The sequence below is a fragment of the Acanthochromis polyacanthus genome, chromosome 22, assembly GCF_021347895.1.
Source record: "Acanthochromis polyacanthus isolate Apoly-LR-REF ecotype Palm Island chromosome 22, KAUST_Apoly_ChrSc, whole genome shotgun sequence".
In the NCBI taxonomy this organism is placed as follows: domain Eukaryota; kingdom Metazoa; phylum Chordata; class Actinopteri; family Pomacentridae; genus Acanthochromis; species Acanthochromis polyacanthus.
In genome coordinates, this window is record NC_067134.1 from 805,965 (window position 1) to 828,318 (window position 22,354).

Consider the following 22,354-nt stretch of genomic DNA (forward strand, 5'->3'; position numbering starts at 1 on the left):
AGATACTGAGTATCGCTTGGTGTGTATTTGATTCACTTTTGCAAAGTGACCAACCCATATGCAATGAATCATGACAAAATAAATCATCATTATCTCAACTACCAGGGCACTAGATCATCAGTAAATCCACAATTAGAGGTCGTCGTCCGATGTTTTGGGCCGATGGATGAATTTTTTTCAACATCGGCCATCGGCCGATGGAATAAATAAAAAGCTGATTTTTGATCAGGCACCCTTAAGGCCACCGCTTACTGATGGGGTCCTTTAGCTGGAGGACCCCGGGTTCAGAGCAGCGTGGAGTTGGGAGATGGGACACGCCGAGTGCAATCTATCAGGCTCCCGAAAAGGTAAAAGATTTGTTTCTTTGTTTTAACGAATACACAGTGTTGATGTAGCCTTTAAAAATCTTTACTGAGTGGGTATTAAACCGTAGGTTAGCTGTTTAACTTCCAGCGTCAGGCTCAAACATGCAACAATCCTCCATGTTAGCATAGTTAGCAAATAACTTAGCTACATAGTGAGGCTTCAACAACAAAAAGACTAACGATTTGGTTCATGCCACAGACATACAAAGAGCACTAATGCGTATTGCAAAGCATTATTGAGAATATGTGCAGTAGGCAATGACAGATCCACTTGTTGCGTCTTGGCTCCAGGATTAATTCTTGGCTCCAGGACTAAAAACATGTCCGCTAAAGTTTGGTTAAGTTACATACGACCTCCTGACATAATAACAATTGCACAGTCGCTTAAGCCTATCTCTGCAGTCGCACCTTAGCAGGTGTCATCAGTTTTCAACTTTTAATTTAGTACAGTGATGGAAACGTTAAAGGAATTATAGCCAATAGCGAAGGCTAAGAGCTACGTAATTAAGTAATAGAAGTCTAGTTATGCTAGAGATAACTTTTATATCAGCAGCACCACACATGAGTTAGTGTTGGTTTGATCCTGTAATTGAATATAGTTTCATCAAAAGCTGTGTGGGATAACAAAACACTCATGTTGTGCAAGATTACTCATATTTTATGTATGAATGGAGTAAAAAACAAAAAAAACAAAAAAAAACCACTGTATTGCAATATAATTATTATACTTTTAATGTAGTAATAATAATACAGGAAAACAAACAGTATTTTAAAGTTTTTATTACAAAAACAACTGGTGAAAAAAGGTATTTGTTATAAAAATAAGATGGAAAACTTCTGGATTATTGACCGCCTTTACAAATTAAACAGTAATTTAATGTCTATTCCTCATTAATTTCTTACACAATTGTCCAATGGTACTTACATTAACCTTTTTTTTTTTCCTGCAGGCAATGCTGCGCAAACACAAAACCCTATATGGGATCATTTTACCCAACCAACGCCGGGAAAGCCAAATGCAACATTTGTAGCAACACAATCAGCATGGAGAGCAGATGTTAAAAAGAAATGAACACATCAAACCTGTGGGTCATTTAAAGAGTCGTCATCCACTGGCATCCATGAGGCAATTAAAGAAAAGGATGAAATGGCCTTATCAGTTTCACAGCCACAGCAACCTACGCTAGTTTCAGCTATTTGATGCCAAGAGAAAATGGGGAAATAATGACCCAAGGTCAAAGAAGTTGACAAGAATGATTGTCGAAATGATTGCCACAGACAATCAACCCTTCACTGTGGTAGATGATATCGGATTCAGGAGAGTGTTGCAACATGCAGAGCCTCGGTACAACTTTAAGTCTGAAAAGTACTACCGCACTACTGTCTTGGAAGACATCTACAACAAAGTTCAGGAGCACATCAAGAACTAGTGTCATCCAAAGATAAAGAAGTTGAACCATTCCTGTCTTTCACAACCGATTGCTGTCAGGGACACAGAGTCATTGATGAGCCTCACGTGCCACTTTATCAAATGAGGAATGGAAAGGCAGCAGGTTGTCCTGAATGTGAAGGCATGACTGGCTCGCACACTGGCGAATACATTAGTGAGATGTTTTTGGCAATGCTTGAGCAATGGCATATACCACTTGAGAGAGTTTTTTTGGTGCTAAGAGACAGCGGAGCCAACATGGTTAAAGGGCTCAAGCTGCTGAAGTACAGATCTGAGTTGCTCAGCCCATACCCTGCAGCTGTCATCAATGAAGGACTAGCCAGCCAGCGAGCCATTGTTGACATCATAGCGAAGCTAAAGCACTGCGCCACGCATTTCAATCATTCTATCCTGGCAAAGCAACGTCTGCAGAAAATTCAATCTGACCTAGGCCTACCACTACACAACATTTGCAAGATGTGCCAACACGCTGGAACTCTACACTCCATATGATGCAGCGGATGCTTGAACAAAAGCGCGCTTTAAATGTTTATGGAGGAGAATACGGAAAGTTCACAACCCTAAGTGCAGACCAATGGGAGTTGGTTTCAAATACCATTGACACACTTGCACCTTTGAAGAAGTTACATTGGAGATGAGCCACTCAGAGTCCTCCATATCATGCATCATCCCAAGCATTGCTGTACTTAAAATGATACTGAGAGCTGAGGGCCCTTCCACACGAGATCAAAACACTCCGCCAAACTATGCTGCAAAGTCTTGAGAGGAGATTTGCAAAAATGGAGGATTCGAAGATATTGGTACTTTCCACCCTTTTGGATCCAAGGTACAAGGCCAATGTTCTGTCTGCAGCCACACGGGACCCAGTACAGATGTGGATACAGGAGGAACACTCGTTGTTGTCTGCTGTCTCCCACATGCGTCCACCAGCTCTGACCATGGTAAGTAGTATTCTAAGAGTTGTCCCAGATACGGAGCAGTAAACTAGAAATATGTTGCTAACTTTTACACCTCTATATGTCCACAGATGATGCAACCCAGCCGAAACAAAAGAGAGTGGCTGCTGAGGTGGAAGAAAGACCAAGGCCTGGACTAGTTGAGCAAATGTTTGCAAATATTCTGCAAACAACATCTCCCGATGAGACTGCACAAGAGTCTGACATCTCATCCCAGCTTGATCAGTACCTGCATGAGCCACTGATAGATCGAAAGACTGGTAACCCTTTGGAATGGTGGCAACACAATGCCGTTCGATTCAATCTACTTGCACCCATTGCCCAAAAGTTTCTGTCTGCACCCCCTTCGTCAGTTCCCAGTGAAAGGTTTTTAGTGAAGTGGGAAATATTTACACTACAAAAGGAACAGGCTCACAGGAGAAAATGCTGAAAGACTGTGTTTTTTGCATTACAATCTTCCTCTTCTAAAATGGGAGTATTAAGGAAAGTGTCAGATCCAACCAAACACTGTTTACATGCACAGTCTTTAAAATCTTGGTAGTGTAAGTAGCACACTGCAAATAAGTTTGTTTTTTCATAAATGTTTCAACTTTGCAACTGTTTACATATTTATTCTTTATATTTGTGTGATGCTTCACTTTTTCCATGTTGCATAAATATGAACAAAGGATTTGTTAAGGCACTGAGGACAGTTGATCCAAAGACTGAAGGTTAATGTCCATTTATTTTTAACTCTGGTATTTCATTTTGTTGTTTTATTTTGTGTAATGTGTATATTTGTGTTTATTTATTTCTAATGCCAAACTGCACTACATTTTTATTTATATTTTAGAAGTGTTCATTTTATTGTGTGATAACATTAATCATTGATACTGAGCAATTTGCACTGAAGCCACTTTTCAATTTACAGTTTTACAGTTTGATTTGTTTACAAAATCTCACTCAGGTTACGTTTTGATATTGTATTTTTGTGTGCAATTTAAAGTTTTATTGTGTGATAACATTAATCTTTGATACTGAGCAATTTGCACTGAAGCCACTTTCAATTTACAGTTTTACAGTTTGATTTGTTTACAAAATCTCACTCAGGTTACGTTTTGATATTGTATTTTTCTGTGTGCAATTTAAAGTTAAATAAATGTTAAGAGTTCTACTACTGCAATGGTAGAGTTTAATTTTTAGCATACACATGTTTCTTCTTTTAGTGTCGCAAATTCGCAATTGTCTTTCATAATCAATGCTTTGTACATATACTGATATATATATATATATATATATATAGGTATATCGGCCTTGAATATCGGCTTCCAAAATCGGCCTTAGATATCGGCCATCGGCTGAATTTTTTTTCAAAAATCGGCATCGGCATCGGCCTTTAAAAATCCCACATCGGTCGACCTCTATCCACAATGAATTACAACCCCCCTACAAGTAGAATTCTGCGTACATTTCTACCTCAAAGTTTCTATTGACTGTCAGTATACAATATGAAAAGCATACAACATTAACGTCCAGATTTAGGTCTTAATGGCAGCAGGGTCAATTCAGACCACCAACACTTTCTAGTTTCTCCTAGGGGCACAGATGTTGATACCAGTCCAGAAAAGAACTGTAATTCTGCCACTGAATTCTGGATTTGACCCCAACGACCCCGGCAATTTGTTGTGCAGCAGTTACACAAGCGTTCACCATCAAACAACAAAAGCAACAAAACAGTAAAACAGTTAAAGGAATAGGAACGATTAAAGGAAATGTTTTAAAAATGGAAAAAACACAGTAAAACAATTACAAGCAAAATAAAAGCCATTTAAAGAAAAATCAAACAAAACATAAGATAGACAGGGAGATCAGCAGCAATCTTGGTCATTTAGTCAGACGTAGAAAAAGTTTTCAATCAACGATGTAATCAGGTAGAGGACTTTTCTTTGGTCTGCACTGTTTGAGACACCAGATTACATTGCCCACATCAAGAAAGGGATTCTGTGGAGAGGCTGACATGAGACAGTTTTTAGTCTCAGCATGTTTAGCCCTAAAATCATGGGAGTCAAACCTGACATAAAAACTGTTTAGACTTTGAGCCAGCTCTAAATCAGAATTATAACCGCTGAGCTGAACTCTCTCATTGACACATTAATTAGTCCAGTGATCAGATTCATGCCGTCCCAGACTGAACTGAGGTTGTTCATTTTGAGCTGAGACTCAAGTTTGTCTTTGTATTGTCTTTTGTGGGTCCTGATCTCCTACTTTATTTCCTTCTGTCGGTTATACAGATTTAGTGTATTTCCTTCTCTGAAGACTGTTTTCTTTCTGTACAGTAGGTCTTTAAGATTCTTAGAAAGCCATGGCTTAGTGTTTGGATATAGTTTAACAGTTTTTTTCAGGAATAACACTGGTTTCACAGTCTGTGACCCAGCTGCTCACAACATCAGTCGGTTCATCAATATCAGCTGAGGACTCCTTAAACACGTCCCAGTCAGTAACCTCCAGACATCCCTGCAGAGTGTGACAAACTTTCACTCTGATGTTCTGCACTTTGCCTTGCTTCAGTACAGTAGTAGACAGAGATAAGGAGGATGCAGTTGTGGTCAGAGGAACCCAGAGGAGGGAGGGGGATTTGTAGTGCTTGTATCACTGATACAACCCTTTAAACTACTGGACCAATTCTAGGTTCTGAAGGAGTGGGGAAACAACACTAAATTTAGACCAGAGACCATGTACTTTAAATACAAAAGCCGGCACTTTAGTGAATTTTTGACACAGATTTAAGACAAACAATATTCAATGTTAACAACTGTTCGACAATCCCTGCAGCTAAAATAAAAATAGGAAAAATAAAGGTGCTTCACTCTTTCCCTTTTTTAGGTTCTTCCTTTCAGTATTAGAAACAGTTTAGTTCACTGAACCACTTTGTTTGAGCAGTTTGTTAGGTTAAACTCTTCATCTTAGATTCAACTACACTTTTTTCATTAGTTTAGACCGGTCTGTTAATGGTTATCTTATTTAGGCTACAAGTTTGTACCTATTTTGAGTTTAGTTATACTCTTGAGTTAACTCTTCCTTCTATTTCACAGGTAAAAAAAGTAAAACCACAATTCCCAAATGAAAATGAATTGCAACACAATCCCATCTCACTCATAACTGATAATTATGAACAACCATGAACATGTAACATTTCAGTTTCACTTCAAGTTCAGTTCCAATTATGTTCTCAGTTCCAGTTCAGTTGTTTACTCCAACTCAGTTTAGTTCAAATAGAGGAAAAAGAAAGAATCCAATACTCCTACCACTCAGGCAGCGAGTTTACCAACAGCTCCAAAGTGACAGCAGTGTCCTCACTGGCACGATGAAGATGAGTTCTTGTCACTGAAAACAGAGTTCACGGGTCTGGCTCGCCATCTAAAATCCCACGTCGTGTGTGCCTCGTCTCCTCGCACGCCACAGAACAGAAAGTCTCTGACCAATTCAGCAGGACCAAAAAACCTGACCTGCACAACAGGTCATAAATAAAATGAATTATCCTGGCTACATGAACTAAAACTGCAACTCTGTATGCTTGTGCATATTAACATTACTGCTAAGTCGCTCATCAAAGAAGACATGGTTGCAGAGCAGCATTTTTGATTCTAAAAGCATTGTCCTTCAAACAAAATGAAATGTTTTAAATGCAGTGAAACTCTTCCACTAACATGACATGTACTGATACACATTTGGTCTCCTCAATAAACAAAACATTCACCACTAAACAGAATTAACGATTTCCTCCACGTTTCAACATTAGCCCTTTTGCTAGCATCCACGTGCGTACATGTTGCTGAAAAAGTTTACCATAAAACAAATCAAAACTCACCAAAAACCGTTGCGGTTAACTTCAACACAATCCTCGCGCATCAGCAACCGGGCTGGTTTCTTTTCCCAATCTCCAATAAACTCGTTTTAAAGAAGTTTCGTTCATTATTTTTCTCTGCTTTTCTCCTCTCCGTCTGTCGTCTGCTCTCTGCTGCGCTGTGCAGTGCACGTTTTGGTTAAAGGCACGAGGCAGCAAAACGCTTAAAGGGGAAGGAGCGTTGTAATTTTTAACAGCCATACTTTTAATCATTTTAATTAAAGGAGCTTTCTGACTGTTTTTAACTGACTTTCAATTAATTAAATGAACATATTTCAAGCAAATGAACTTATTTATGCATTTTAATCATCAGATTTTAACTCTTGGTGGATCAGATGTAACCTTTTCAATGTTTTTATGTATTTTAATTAACTATTTATTTATTGATGTCACGTTTTAGGTGGGTTACAGATGGACTTAGAAGCACCTTTCACATTGTTCTAACAGAGATCAAAGATTTTGTCTCATCTAGTGGGACATGTGATGTACTGATGGAAGTCTCTCAGTGTGTGTTTTAGTGTGCAGTGGTTCATGTCTCCCTGACTGATGTTAGGTGCATCCGGGGAGTTGGACTGAAGTCTCTGGATGACCTGATGGATAAGCCCACAGGTATTTATTTCACTGGCCTTTGGATGGATATAGACAAGTTTCACAAATACCTGGGGAAATTTCTGAGGCAGATGTGGAGGGCACAGTGAAGCAGAAAGCAGTTCTAAGTCAGTAGTGCAGTTTCTCCAGGACAGTGTCAGATTTACACCAGCGCTGTCCTTGTCCATTTGGAAGACCCATTTGAGCCCAAGCTTTCATTTGCTGGCCGATGTTGCCTCAATATTTCCACATAATGTTCTATCCTCTTGATGCCATCTATTTTGTGAAGTGCACCAGTCCCTCCTGCAGCAAAAACACTCCCACAACATGGTGCTGCCACCCCCATGCTTCACAGTTGGGATGGTGTACTCAGGCCATCCTCAGCAAGCATCTTCACAAGGTCGTTTGCTTTTGTTCTGGGATTGATGAGCACATTTCCCTCCAAAACAATCCTAACCTTAACCAATCTCCATCTTGAGCAGTAGGATGGCTTGACATTCCCATGGTGTTGATCCGTTCATGTAATTGTTTGGACAGATAAACGTCAAACCACAGCAATCTGGAAATTGCACCCAAGGATGAACCACACCTGTGGAGGCCCACAAATGTCCTCCTGATGTCTTGGCTGATTTCTTTAGATTTTCTAATGTCGTCACACAAGGAAGCAGTGTGTTTGAGGTGTGCCTGAAAATACATCTTAATCTATCAAAAGCTTTCAAAGTCAGGACATCATTATCTTGAAGGCATAGCAATCTTAGTGTATGCAAACTTCTGATTGTAGAATAGAATGACTTTATTGATCCCCGAAGGCGAATTCAATTGTTTGGTCTTATCTTTTTGCTTTTGAATTAAACAGTCCGATTGCTGATGGCAAGAAAGATTTCCTGAATCCTTCAGTCCTGTAAAACAGCGATAGGAGCCGTCCACCGATGTTTTGTTGTTCACTGAGGCAGATGTGAAGTGGATGATCCATGTTTGTCAGAATGGCCTCCATCTTTCTAAGTGTCCGTCTCTCCACCTCATCCTCCAATGTGTTCAATCCGATTCCAACTACACAGCCAGCTTTTTTAATCAGTTTGTTCAGACGCCTTGCATCCTTGTTCTTTATACTGCCTCCCCAGCAGACTGCAGCATAAAACACGACACTTGCTACCACAGACTGATAAAACATCTGCAGCATCTTACTGCAGATGTCTATTGATCGAAGTGTTCTCAGGCAAAAAAGTCGGCTCTGGCCCTTTTTGTAGATGAAGTCTAAATTTTTAGACCAGTCTCAGGTGGACATTCAGGTGGAATTCAAGTTAGTACATGTAATTTGGATGTGTACATACAAATTGGTGGTCATCGACTTCTACGAGCAGAAGCTGACCTGGCACAGTGGAGACGAGGAGCAGTAAAAAAGAAAAAAAACATGCGTGTCGAGGTTTAACGCCGAGGAGAGCAGATAATCATGTCTAATTACATGTATACATGTAATTATAACATGAATTCAAGTTAGTACATGTAATTTAGTACATGTAATTTGTATGTGTACATACAAATTGCATGTCCTAAATTGAATTCATGTTATAATTACATGGATGCATTGCAAATGGTGTCAACATGTCATGATATCTACAGGTATGGCTCTAAACTAGACCTTGTGACACAAAACGGGCATTACACTTTTTGAAGGGAGTCACCTTTAACAACTAACATTTCAAAAATAACAAAACATACATAATACTACAATTGGAATGACTACTAATACTTGTATCCCAATTTAAAGTACCGAAAAGCAAAAAATGATTTTGACATTACCCATGCCATTTTGAGTAAGAATATCTCAGTAACTACAAATATAACCCTGCTGCTTTTTGTACAGTGATAGAAGACATATGGAACTGTCTTGTAGAAAAATTTGGGGTCTCTGGTACCTGTCCCACACTGAGATTTTTGCCACCAAAAATAGCCAATTCAAAATCTCGTCCAACTTTGGGAGCTAATATTTTCCACACTGAGGTACCTAGAAAGCTCCAGTTTGCTAAGTTATCACACAAGTTTGTGTAGAATGGAACCCAGGGGTGTTCGAACACTTCTGTGCAGTATTTCTAGTACTTTTAAGGTCCCAAACCTCACTCATGAGTAGGTATCTCTTAATCTTTTAGCATTTTTAGCTAGTCCCCATGGCCTGCAGAGTGTAGGAAAACACCCGGGGATGTTTGTGGGGCACTAGCTCCATGCAGAGGCCTTGTTTACCAACTCACAGCTCTCTGGTATCTCTAAAGACTGAGAATTTACCACTTAAAGATGAAAAAAAAAAAAAAAACCTGGCGAGGCTTTTCTTAGCTATTTATAGCCCAAATTCTGAAAATTTCAGACCCCTACAACACAAACTATTTGAGCTACAGGCCTACAATTTTGCATAGAAAGTACTTTTGCAACCATCTAGTGACATACAAATTTAGGACTAATTTGAAGATGGTCACCATCTGGTGAAACCACACGGAATGACCCCTTTGCAGGTATGACTGTGTCTCTACAGAAGCTGATGTATTCACTAAAACAATTAACCTGTCTGTCAGTGTTCATACTGTCCTCATCTGTTTCCAGAAGCACATTCCAGTCTGTTGATTCAAAGCAGTCCCTTAGAGCTTCACTAGCTTGAGGAGTCCATCTTCTGATTTGGACTTTAGTTGCAGGCTGTCTCAGCACACAAGGTTTGGAACAGGTCTGCAGATAAACCAAGTTATGATCTGACCTGCCCAGTGGTGGTAAGGCAGTAGCTCTGTAAGCTTCTTTGACACTGGCATACAGCAGGTCTAGGGTTTTATTCTCTCTGGTAGGGCAGTTAAACTGTGTAAATCCAGTCAGATGAGAGGAGAGGCTGATATGATTGAAATCTGATATTATTACAAGTGCCTCAGGATGTTGAGTCTGTATCCTAGCAACAGTATCATGCAAAACATCACATGGAACCAAGTCAGTTGCCTTGGGTGGAATGTAAACAAGTATTGTGATGATGTGACTGAACTCCCTTGGAACATAGTATGGCTAAAGTCCATAGTCAAGTCCAAGATTGTGAAGAAAGTAATTTAAAGATAATTTTGGTCATCTTAACTGACATAAAGCAGGAGAAGCATTGCCAGATTTAATGTCAGATCGTGTCAATTAAAAAAAGGGTTATGTGTCGTTTTATACAGTGTAAGTAAACTTCTGGGTTCAACTGTCTGAATTTCTTGAGAAGGAAAAGGCTGGTAAACTCTGTCAAGTAAGATGCAGATGTTGAGGTCTCAGAGAGAACTCAGGCTTATTACGGCCCTAAGGTAACAAAGGTTTTGAAGCAGACAAATAAAGATCTTAAAGAAGAAACATTATAAGTTAATCATATGATTATGCTGGCTAAAATATACACCTATATTTTTTTGAAGTGTTGATTTGATTAAAGTAATGATTCAGATGATTTATTATGTTCAGATTGAGAAGAATGATTTAAGAAGTGATTCTGTGTGAAGTAATCCTTGGTTAGGCTCTGTGTGTGCGTACAGGCCTCATAAGCTTGTGTGTCCAGGCCTTAAAAAAGCAGAAGTGCAGTAAACAACAGTCACCATGACTTGGCAGCCACAATGACATTGCAGCCTCCTCAGAAAAAAGGGAAGTTTGGGAAAAACCCAAAAGGGTGGGCTGAAATGTGTGTGTGCTAAACAGAACGTGGACACTGTGTATTTGCTGTAACAACATGACTTCTGTATTACTGTTGTATGTGATGACAAAGTTGATTGCATAAGTTAGACGGTGTCAGAGGGCGTACCTAGCCAGTTTTGTGTGTCTGGAGGGAGTATAAGAATGGGAGAGCAGAGACATTACGGGGGAGTTGTTCGCCGGAGCCGCCAGAAGAGCAGCAAAGGGAACTTGGCCAGAGTTCTGAAGAATCTTCACCTTCCTCTTTTGCCCGAGAGACGGGAAGACGACGCGGGACTTAGGCTTCAGAGATCGCTGAGGACATCGTTGGAAGCAAAGTCTTTGTCTGACTTTGTTCAACAAGTGAAGACCACACTCTGCCAAACGGAGAGTCCTAAGAGGTTCTGCAGTTATCCAGAAGAAACCAATAGAGGGAAGAACCGACTACACCCGAAGAGGCAAAGGAGGCAACAGCACCGGGCTGTTCCCCTCCCCGGGGCTGGGAGACCCAGTGACCCACTACAGCCTGAACAGACGAGGGTTTCCCATCACCACCATACCACAGAGAAGACAGCTGGGGCGTAAGCACTAACGTTCCAGCCAATTCCAGAAGATAACTGCCAGACCGCGATTGGCTTACAGGACTCCTCCGCTCCCCCCTGCCGAGGGATAAGATCCTTTTGTCCACAAAGAAGACATCGTACCGAGTCCTCCGGACAACTGAGTGCTTTTCCCAGACGCAAGACAAGACCGAGTGATACGGTAGTGGCCACGCTGTTCGCTCTCTCTCCTAAATTTAATAATTAGAGAAGATTGTCAGGTACGCTCAATTTATTTACTTTAGTCTCATTTTTAATCAGAAATAATTAATTGTTTTAATCATGAATTGAAGCTGTGCTCTTGCTAAAATTTGCTTAATAAAAAGCTGTATTGCATTTAAAGAGAAGCCTAATGAAATTATTATAAATCACTGAAAATCTGCATAGTGGTAAAAAGTTAAGTTGATTGTGTGCATTCAAACCAATGGTTCTTAAAGGTTACTTAGTCCAAAGTGAGAGTGTTTAAACATTACCCCTGAGGTTAGTTCTTTCCAAACCTCTAAAACGAACCCAGGAATAGCACCAAGTGCAGGCAAGTCCTTATGAGAGAAGCTGACCGATAACGAATGTGTATGATAGATCAATTCTACCACTTAGAAAGGCTGCTTGGTGGGATAGCATTTATCAGATAAGAGGGGTGAGACATTCGGATGCAAGGCAGTTAGAACCTGGGCGAGTGTCTCTCGATTCCAGCTTAATTTATTCTGCTGAAACCTGTTAGGTGAAATACTAATAGGCAGATAGAATCTAACCCTTTAAACGGAGAGCTGGACCAATTTTAACCTGAGGCAAGGGTTAAAAAAGGCTAGACTGGCGAACAACTCACAATGCTCAAAAGTATTATTCTCTACCAAAGAAAATGCTGCTCTTTACCTTCCTGGACAACTTGCTTGAAAAACAAGACTTTTCTTCCGTTACTTATCTTCATCACCATGTAAGACATTTTCAGAAAGTATGATCAGCAGCTAGTTCAGCCTCAAACAAAAAGCAAGCAGCTTCCTAGCAGTCCACCATTATATCCTCAGTACAGCTGCTTCTGCAGAGCTACATCTCTCCAGCCAACGTCACCTGGCTTTGGTCGGCCCATCTAACCAACTGGAGCAACTTTAGACATTTTAAACAACAAATGAATGATAATAATGTTACAGTGGTATGTTTCTCACTTTTTGTGAAGAATCCATGTTTCCGCCGTTGTTGAGCTCAGACTAAATGGCTGCCAACATTCCTCTGCTCCTCCGTCAGACTCTCCTCCTCCTGCCAATCACCTGTCACATCAAACATCTTCATTAGGATACCACTCTATACACAAGTGTCAGAGTGTCCCATATGTTCATCAGCCAACACAGAGGACACATTTCAACTCAATAGTTCACTTTTAGCTCTTTTCAGTTTCACCTAAAACTGTTACAAATGAACTTAAACTGTTAAAAATAAGGAACATAGACAGAAAACAGACATGGAAAAAGAGAATAAAGAGAACATAAAGATGCTACTGCAGGTGATTCAAGACAGGACTGCTGGTAGAAAACTGTTCATGCTGTAAGTTAGTGAATGTATTTTACTGCTCAGTGTTCTGTTTAAAGGCAGCTCTCACTCTCTGTTCTTTGTACCAAGTGTCCTCCCACTTTCAATGACAGGTGATTCTCATTGATGATTTTTCTCACAGTTTCTGCAGTTTCCCCACTTGAAAAAGGATGTTTCATCTACCCAGGGTTTGAGCAGGACTCCACTCATCAATCAGACAGTTGCTTTCTTTCTTTTCCCTCTTTTATTTTGCAGTGGTCACAAATTCATGAGATACAGAGGTGGCAACTTCCATAAGTCCATACGTTTAGTTGATAGATTAAGGTGAAAAACCTTTAAACAGAACACAAAAGGACAATGTTCACATTACTGCATTCAGCAAATAGTAACAACCATTCCTCATGGACATTTTCACCACATTGGCAAATGCTACTCCACTCACTTTATGTTTGTCAACCTCAACACCACATAAACTGAAGCGACAAATCATGGCATGAGCAATATTCAACCCAATACTATACCACACATGAATTTATCTGCATTCTAAAGAGTTGATTTTCAATCACAGTTTAACAAATTACTCTGAGCATTTTTATCAAATTTTTTTAACCATTTTATACTTTTTACTTCATGGTTCTAAAATGATTTAAAGTGCATAAAGTGCTTTTAAAGTGCAATCCTTTCCAGATCCAATAAATAAATAAAGGGCATCGTAAAAACCCACCATTACAAACAGGATGAATTCACTGGTCTTAGCTGGAACCCTCTAATTAGCACCAATTAGCCTGCAATCTTATTTTCAACTGAACAATTACAAAACACACGGAAATTATTGGGAAACAGACAAAGTTTACAGCAAGCCGCTCGTGGCTGATCTCCGTGGCTAATGCTAATGCTAACACATACTGCAGTGGCACACATCGGCAGCTTAAACAGTCTTTTAGAGTCTCCAGAATTCTGCTCTTACCGGCTGCAACCCGGATTTTGGAGATGAAGGCAATCCTGCACAGTTTGCTGCAGATCTTGATGCTTTCCCAACAGAAACTCACGGTCACTTTGTTTGAACTCGGTCATTCATTCTCAGTTCCTCCTCAGTCCTGCGTGTGTCCCCTTTTTTTGCCGCCGGTGGCAAACCTGCAGCCGCAGATTGTTTCCGCCCCAGCTGAGTGTAGGAGCTGTGCGTAAATGCTTCTCCTTTGAGTTCTCATCTCCTTCCAGTTTGACTTGACACATAGACTGCTTTGCACTCTGTGTCACCTGTACCTTCAGAGCTCTGAATAAAAGAACAAAAGATTTATTGCAAAGAACAAAAAGGTTTTGCCTCCACAGCAGCTTGTTATGAAAATGATTGTATTTGATGATTGAATGTTCTTCTTCATTGTAATACTGTGTGATGTGTGCTAAAAGAGGAACAAGGACACGAGCCATCATCAACATCATTTCATCTTACATGTCTAATTAAAAATATGACATTATCTAAATATGCACTACTGTTCAAAAGTTTGAGGTCAATTAGAAATGTTTTTTTCTTTTTCTTGAAATCATTTTTTTCAATGACAATAGCATTAAATAAATGATAAATCCAGTCTAGACCTTGTTAATGTGGTAAATGACTACTGTAGCTGGAAATGGCTGATTTTTAATGGAATATCTCCATAGGGGTACAGAGGAACATTTCCAGCAACCATCACTCCTGTGTTCTAATGCTACATTGTGTTAGCTAATGGTGTTGAAAGGCTCATTGATGATTAGAAAACCCTTGTGCAGTTTTGTTAGCACATGAATGAAAGTGGGAGCTTTCATGGAGAACATGGAATTGTCTGGATGACCCCAAACTTTTGAACGGTAGTGTACAGAAGGATATGGAAATCATAACGCAGTGTTTGAGCGGTCGTAGGTGAGCTGGTGTGCTTGAGCTGCAGTGAGTACTGGAGAGGACTTTATAGATCTACATGCACCACCGTTCAAAAGTTGGGTTTTCATGTTTTACATTTCTAAGTGACCCCAAACTTTTGAACGGTCGTGTTTGCGTCAGTAGACTGTTTTCTGCTCAAGTCTGCTAAAATTGGATCCAAGCTGTTAACCTGCACACCAACTGACCTACAAGAGCTGCCGTGTTCATGTGCTGGGGATGCAAATTTTGGATAATTGGTGGCCTTAAAAAAGAACTGAATTATCATTTGCATGAAACAAAGCCAGGAGACATCATGATGTGACTGGTTCAGCAGGCTTTGAGTGACACTGAATTAAACTTCTGCTTCAGGAAAACATGAAAGCTCTAACCAGCAGCCATTAATCGTCACAGGAGACTTTTTCACTGATCTTGTGTTGTGTTTGGTGAATTTACCATGTTGTGTATTTGTACTTTCTCTGTGTACTTCACTGACAGTAATCTAACCACTGAGAGGTAGAACTGCTAAAAGTGTTTGAAGTTAAACACAGCAGTGTGTATCTGGTTCAGACAGAATTAATCCTCATGAAATGTGTGTGTTTTATGTAGTAACATAATAAGGTTTTGTTTGAATGGTATGTTTCATTTTGCACAGGACCTGAGGTGTTGTTCATATTGTGTGTGTGGTTGTGTTAATTGTGTGTAGTGATCTGAAATTCTGAGCCCTGTTTTCAAAACCGTGCTTAAGCAATCTTAAAAAAAAAATGTAATGCTAATGTTTCACAGATGAGACTGACAGCACATATCTACAGCCAGCAGCCAGTTAGCTTAGCATAAAGTCTGGAAACCACACAATGGGATAAATAAAGGTGCTAACAGGAGCTGAAATGGTTCCTAACAGTCATGCTACTGAGAAAACACTTAAATTCCAAAGAAAATCTCCCATCTAGATTATATTTAATTCCAAAAAATTCAGAGAAAATACCGCTGGTATTATATCGCATATTGTTCTTACTACAAATCCCAGAATGCTCTGCTGGTGTTTTGTCTCGTCAATCAGGAGAAAACCGTACTTGTCCGTACTTAAGTTCTGGTGTTCTTATAAACCGTCATCAGAGACCAAGTACTGATCCAGTTCAAAGCAGCATCTGATCAAGAACCAGTGAAATACCTGGATGTGTTCTGGCTTCGCCCACATTATGGAGGATCATCAGACCAGACTAGTGAGGACTTGGAGCCAAATATCCCATAATGCATTTAGACCGAGAAGCCCCTGACTGCAGCCCGCAGATCGGGGCGTGGCTCAACGTGGGCGGAGTTAAACGTTGAGCTCCGCCCACCTTGAGCTAAACGTGGGCGGAGTTAAACGTTGAGCTCCGCCCACATTGAGCTTGACTCATTTATTGTCACCATCTGGTGGCGGAGACTAAATAGCACATTCACAAACGTCAATACAGCTTCTAAATGCTGGCCTAGAAACCGAGCATCTTATGTGATTTACTGTCATGATTAATTTTATATCAGCATTACTATTTATATCAGGATCAGGTCTAGAGCCAAAAAGTAGTTCTTTGGGAAAACATTTTTCTTGTAGTATCAAATCCCACAAATACAACATATACAACCCCTGGCAAAAATTATGGAATCACCAGTCTGGGAGGACTTTCGTTCAGTTGTTTAATTTTTTTTTAGAAAAAAAGCAGATAAACATGACAAAAAACTAAAGTCATTTTAATTTGCAACTTTCTGGCTGTAAGAAACACTAAAAGATATCAAGAGGAAAAATTGTGGTAGTCAGTAACAATCACTTTTTTAGACCAAGAGTGACTGGAAGTTGTTGCTGCAGCACACCAGTTTGCTGATTTCCAACCAAACCAGCTTGTTGCTCATGCACAGACTGTGGATTTGGTTGTTGCTGCTGGGCCAAATAAACTTGGTTTTGATGCTGCTGCTGCAATTTTTTTTGTCCCACGTCAGTTTGATGATCATTTGCAGAACCAATCTGGGATATCTCCAACAATTCGTGATGATTGACCCTCTTTGAAAAGTCTGATAATCCTCCCCTTTGTTTCAGCTGACATCTCTCATGTTGGAGTCATGATTCATGTCAATCCACTTGGTGCAACATCTCTCCAAGGTGTGATCACTCCTTTTAAACTGCAGACTAACGAGCAGATTTAATCTGATATGGGAGCGAGTTTTGGGAATGAGAATTTATGGGGTGATTCCATCATTTTTTCCTCAGAATTGATTCCATAATTTTATCCCTGTGCTTGGTCTAAAAAAGTAATTGTTACTGACTACTACAACTTTTCCTCTTGATATCTTTGTGTTTCTTACAGCCAGAAAGTTGCAAAATAAAATGACTTTAGTTTTTTGTCATGTTTTTGATCTGCTTTTTTACTACAAATTAAACAACTGAACGAGCGTCCTCCCAGACTGGTGATTCCATCATTTTTGCCAGGAGTTATAATACTATAGCCGACACAACTTTTTACTTGGGTTCAACTCTCCCCTAACTCAAACCCTGTCTAACTAGGGCTAGCTGGACTGAAACAGTGAAGTGAAATTTGTGATATACAGCATACATAGACACATTTGGATTTTTTTGTACACTGAATTATATCAGCTACATTAAAGGAGATCAGAGACAGCAGCAATGTCTCTGCCACTGATACCTGAACATGGTTATTCCTGGCTGATAACACAGATTTCCTAAACTTTGCACTAACGACTTTCTTAAAGTGTCACTAATCCACTCAAGGATATAAGACTGAACTGACAGTCAATGCTACATGTCTTTCCTCAAATCAAAGAGGGCTCTTAGCTTGGCCTTCATTCTACATAACTGAAACAAAAACATAATCTCTGATCTCTGTATAGAGACTTTCTGTATACGATTATGCCAGACATAATATATCAGAGTCTGTACAACTCACGAACCATGTACATTTGTAGGGGTCAGATGTAATGAATTAAGCTTCAGCACCGTTGAACACAACTTTATTCTTTTCTGTCAAACCACAAAACACCTTCATGTTTCTCCTGTCAATGATTTCTTGACAGAATGTCTCATAGTCTTCCTGCAGACTAAAAAGAAAAAGGAACGGTTCTCTGAGATCAGCGGTCTCCTCTTCTTCCTGGCCATCACAGACACACAGGAGTTCCACAGCCCTCACGCGTTGCTCTTTGGCCATGGTAACAACTTGGGGAAGGGAAATTTTTCCCTTGAAAGTTCTGGTCCCACACCACCGGGCTGCCGCCATGGCATCCCTGACCAAAGGATTCTCCTAAACAAAAATAAAGAAAACAGTTATTTAAGTAAAGGCTCGGAGATTGCAGAAAACACTGAAATGAGACTACCCATCTCAGGCAATATACCCCGTTTCCTGTTCCCAGTCCTGTTCTCAGCCTCATCTAGAAAGGAAACAGATTGTGGTGTCTACAGGCACAATGACAATGCAAGATTTAAGTGGTTGATTTTAAGTACACAGAGAAATAATGACTGCTCTGTGACATGGAACCTCAACAACCTTGATGGATATGTGTGAGACAATGCTGGCTGGAACAATACCTGATGCTTCAGTGGCAGATTCTGAAAGCCGAAACATTTTCAGGGGGACTTCAGCCACATCCTGAAATAAGTGGCGGGGATCAGTCTTTGAGCAATAGTTTCACTATATACCAATCTATCACATGACCTCTCACCTGTAATTTTTCTGCTCTCGTTGCCTTTTTCTTTGCTGCAGTCTCTCTTCTTCGGATCTTGGTGATTTAATGACAACAAACATTCACAATGAAAACATTCATGCAGGTCAGATGACAGTGAATACAGTAAAACGTGATTTAAAAGAATCTGGTTTAAAAGTGTGATACTGAGGGCGCTTACAGCAGGAGAACAAGACACCACCATCTTCTAATCTGCAGCATGTTTTCCTGTGAAGAAGGAAATGCAGAAGATTAAAATATGTTTCCAAAAATAATACCTTCATCGCTACAGTCAAGCATAACGTGTCACAATTTGCACAAAACCTCACTGAAATCACAACTGGCCCCCATTACAATGTACAGAGATACTGGTTAATATAATGTCATGCACATTCTGTCAGGATACAGTTTTTCAATACAAAGAGTGTGTTTTAAATGCAGAAAAAACATTTTATAGATGTCATCGATATAACATACTGAGTAGTTCTTACCATCAAAACAAACACGCCACAGTTGGTGGAGCATCTTTGCAGTGTTTTAATAAAAGAATGGCAAGGAAATAGCAAATGTTAGCAAATGCAATGTAGTAATGTCTCACCTGAACATCATTCACACCAAGCTGCCTCCAAGGACCAGGAGATGTGAGCAACGTGCCTGGTCAAAGAGTAAATAAAAGTACAATAAACCATTTTAAAGCAACACTTGGAACAAAGTTGGAAGAGGCTGGAACTTCAAATCAAACGTTTTTGTAATGGGCTTGAACAAACAAAACATATGGTTCTGTTTCCATCTGCGTAGAATAATGTAAAAATAAATAAGAATAATGTAACAATTACTTCTATCCCTCACAAACACTCACTTTTGTTGTTTGTTTTTGTTTGTTTGGAACATCTTAATGCATTCAAATAAAAACAGAAGCATTTATTAAACAAACAAAGGACAAGTGGTTTAAAACAGAACTACCACTGCCCAGGAAGGATCTTGGAAGGTGTCCTAAAAACCTGACTCGATGGACTCTACTCTCATCTCTCCAGCCGCTGCCACAGAGGGGATCTAGAAAGAAAATCTCCCTAGCCTGTGGCCTCAGTATCTGTTAAATGTGTTCAAATATAACCAAACACATAAAGTTATGGAATGTTACAGAAATACTAACAAAGCTGCCATGCATTTAATATACCAAAAAATGTAAATCAGCAATGAGCAACTTTGTTGTGTAAGGTCATAATAGAGGACAATATAAATGTATTTACAGAGTATCCAGTGTCCAGGTACAAATAGGAAGCAGAACCCACTGGAGACTGGCTGCATTATCCTGTAAAAAGATATCAATAACTGAATATGAAATGCTCAAACTCCACTACAAAAGCAAAACTTTTTAACAAATTACTGGCAGGTGATCCATGGGGTTTGTGGATGATGGTGGAAACCATGTGGCAATGACGTGGCTGTTTGCAGCAAACACGTGCTCTATTCTCTGTAACAGAGATAGATAATTGAACTATACTATCCAATCCATTTGAATTAATAGTTTTGTAAACCTTTCATTTTAGCTGAAACTCTTCGATCACACCTGACACTTTTCTCCAGCCGTTCCAGCCTGCCTGTACACGCTTCTTCACCTCTTTTCCACACTCTCCATTGCTCTGGACTGTTGACCCTAAGTACTTAAAATCCTCCACCTTCTTGATCTCTTCTCCCTGTAACCTCACTCTTCCACTTGGGTCCCTCTCATTCACACACAGATACTCCGTCTTGCTGCGGCTAACCTTCATTCCTCTCCTTTCCAGGGCAAACCTCCACGCCTCTAGCTTCTCCTCCAATTCCAGTAGATTATTCTGAATATTTTGAATCAGTCTAATTCTAAAAGGAATGGCATCGTTTAAATGTTTTGTTAAACGTCACTTTTCTAATGGGCTTGCTACTTAGCACGTGACAAAATAAATAAGTCTGACGTAAGTCTGAAACTAATGCAAGGAGATAATGCAACTGGAGATAAAATAATATCACTTCCTTCCTTGTCTGTCACAAAATAGCAAAACAGCAACATTTAAACAAAAGATAAACGTGCTTACCTCCATTTTGGAAACTTCTTCTTCTTCTCTAATACATTCTTCTTCTTCTTCAACGGTTCAACTGCGCTATGCGGGCGGAGTTAAACGTTTAACTCCGCCCACGTTGAGGCACGCCCCGATCTGCGGGCTGCAGTCAGGGGTACTTGTTTAGACCAGCAGCAAAGACCGAGGAGGAAACTTTCAGAGGAAACACAAGTATTTTGGGAATACTGCTGTTATTGTGACACAAAATGTAGTTTTCAGATGATTTGAGGTGAGAAAGTGGTTGTAAAAACGTCCAATGTGTGGTCAGTTTATCCAGATGAAGCTGATTAAAAATGAGCTCCAACGGTTTCAGAGATGTGAGGTCCAGGTTAGACAGCTATGATGGACGGTCAGCCTCACTGTTGAGCTCCTTATCTGGACCAGACTTTACAATCTGCTGCTCTGACGCTTCTATAGCGTTTAAACAGGATATTAGTAGTTTATGTTGATCTAACCGTCACACTTTGACCTCATACTTTATTTTTATTGTTAAGAGAAAAATCAGTTTGAAAGAAGTTCAAGTTATAACTTTATTTTGTTCATGTTTTACTTGGTCACTGACTGTAATAATAAGAACAGATATAAATTAAAACACAAAATATTATGTTGAAGTTTTGTTTCTGAGTCTTCACGACAAAAAATAAGTATTTTTTTGTTCCAGTCTTTGTAGTTCTTTATATTTGCTTTCAGGGCATATTTTAATTGAATATAATTGAAAATGGCGAGAAAAAGATTAGAACAAAAATAAAAACATTAGTTTTACTGCTTTACAAAAGATCTTTTTTCTATTTTCATTTTAACAATTCATCTTTGCAATGGAAGAGGATAAACATTGTCCAAATAAAAAAGCTGTGATTATCCAACATGGAAAATTAAATCCCACTTTTCAACAAATAAGCAAACAAACATGAAGATCAAAGTGTGTTATTAGTCATTTATTAAATGAAAAAAGTTATAATAGTTGAAACCCAGAGTTAAATGTAATGTGGATAGTCCTGGTGGGTTTAAATTCTTGAAGAAGTACACTGATGGAGATGTCAGAGTCTGAAGCTGGGGCCTCATACATGCACTGTTGAAGGAAACATATGACAACTGAAAGCAACACTCACATCCTCTATATCAAAGGTGAGTGCCTGTGCAGAAATGACATGATATTCAAATCAGGACTTTCTCACACGCTTATTATGAGATCATCAGTTAAACATCATCTCTTCTTATTTCATAGATCGCCACTGCGGAAAAGAGTCAAACGTTGTCAACAGGATTTGAACCTGCGCGGGGAGACCCCAATGGATTTCTAGTCCATCACCTTAACCACTCGGTCATGACAACTCCTGTGCTCCTGCTTTCTGTTCTGTGTGATGAAAGCGCAAAATTTGGCTTCACATACAAACATCTGTCGTGTTCCCACCCTTGCTTTACGCATTTATCTAATCACTTAAATATTGGAGCTCCGTCTCTCCCTGTTGCTCCGTGCAGCTCTCCTGAGGTCAGCAGAGTCTCTGCTCACCTGTTGGTGGAGGTTAAAGTTGGTGGGTACTGGAGGACAGGCTTGGTGGTCAGAAAAATGCACACAACTTTTCATCCCCTATCATCTCCATTAAGTCCAGGGACACCAGGATCCAGAGCCCAGA

The 22,354-nt window shown here is 39.7% G+C and overlaps 1 protein-coding gene, 1 long non-coding RNA gene and 1 other non-coding gene across 11 annotated transcripts in view; 1 reads left to right on the forward strand and 2 right to left on the reverse strand.

Annotated features, from left to right (window-relative positions):
- Window positions 1–22,354, reverse strand: part of LOC127531999 (zinc finger protein OZF-like) — a 79,437-nt gene that overhangs the window by 19,735 nt on the left and 37,348 nt on the right. For 2 of the 9 annotated variants that reach the window (XM_051942923.1, XM_051942922.1), the window contains exon 2: window positions 12,665–12,766. The exons of 2 other annotated variants lie outside the window; for them this stretch is intronic. In XM_051942923.1, the coding sequence (XP_051798883.1) occupies window positions 12,665–12,682 (18 nt within the window). In that variant the 5' untranslated portion in view covers window positions 12,683–12,766. Of the gene's footprint in view, window positions 1–5,382; window positions 6,257–12,664; window positions 12,767–13,992; window positions 14,279–22,354 lie in introns of those variants that run through there. 5 more of the 9 variants (XR_007939236.1, XM_051942916.1, XR_007939235.1 and 2 more) reach the window with 5 other exon arrangements.
- On the forward strand, window positions 3,530–3,924 carry LOC127532110 (uncharacterized). The gene is made up of 2 exons (XR_007939369.1): window positions 3,530–3,717; window positions 3,861–3,924. It is a non-coding gene; the product is annotated as an uncharacterized LOC127532110 (long non-coding RNA).
- On the reverse strand, window positions 21,971–22,052 carry trnas-aga (transfer RNA serine (anticodon AGA)). The gene has a single exon. It is a non-coding gene; the product is annotated as a tRNA-Ser (tRNA).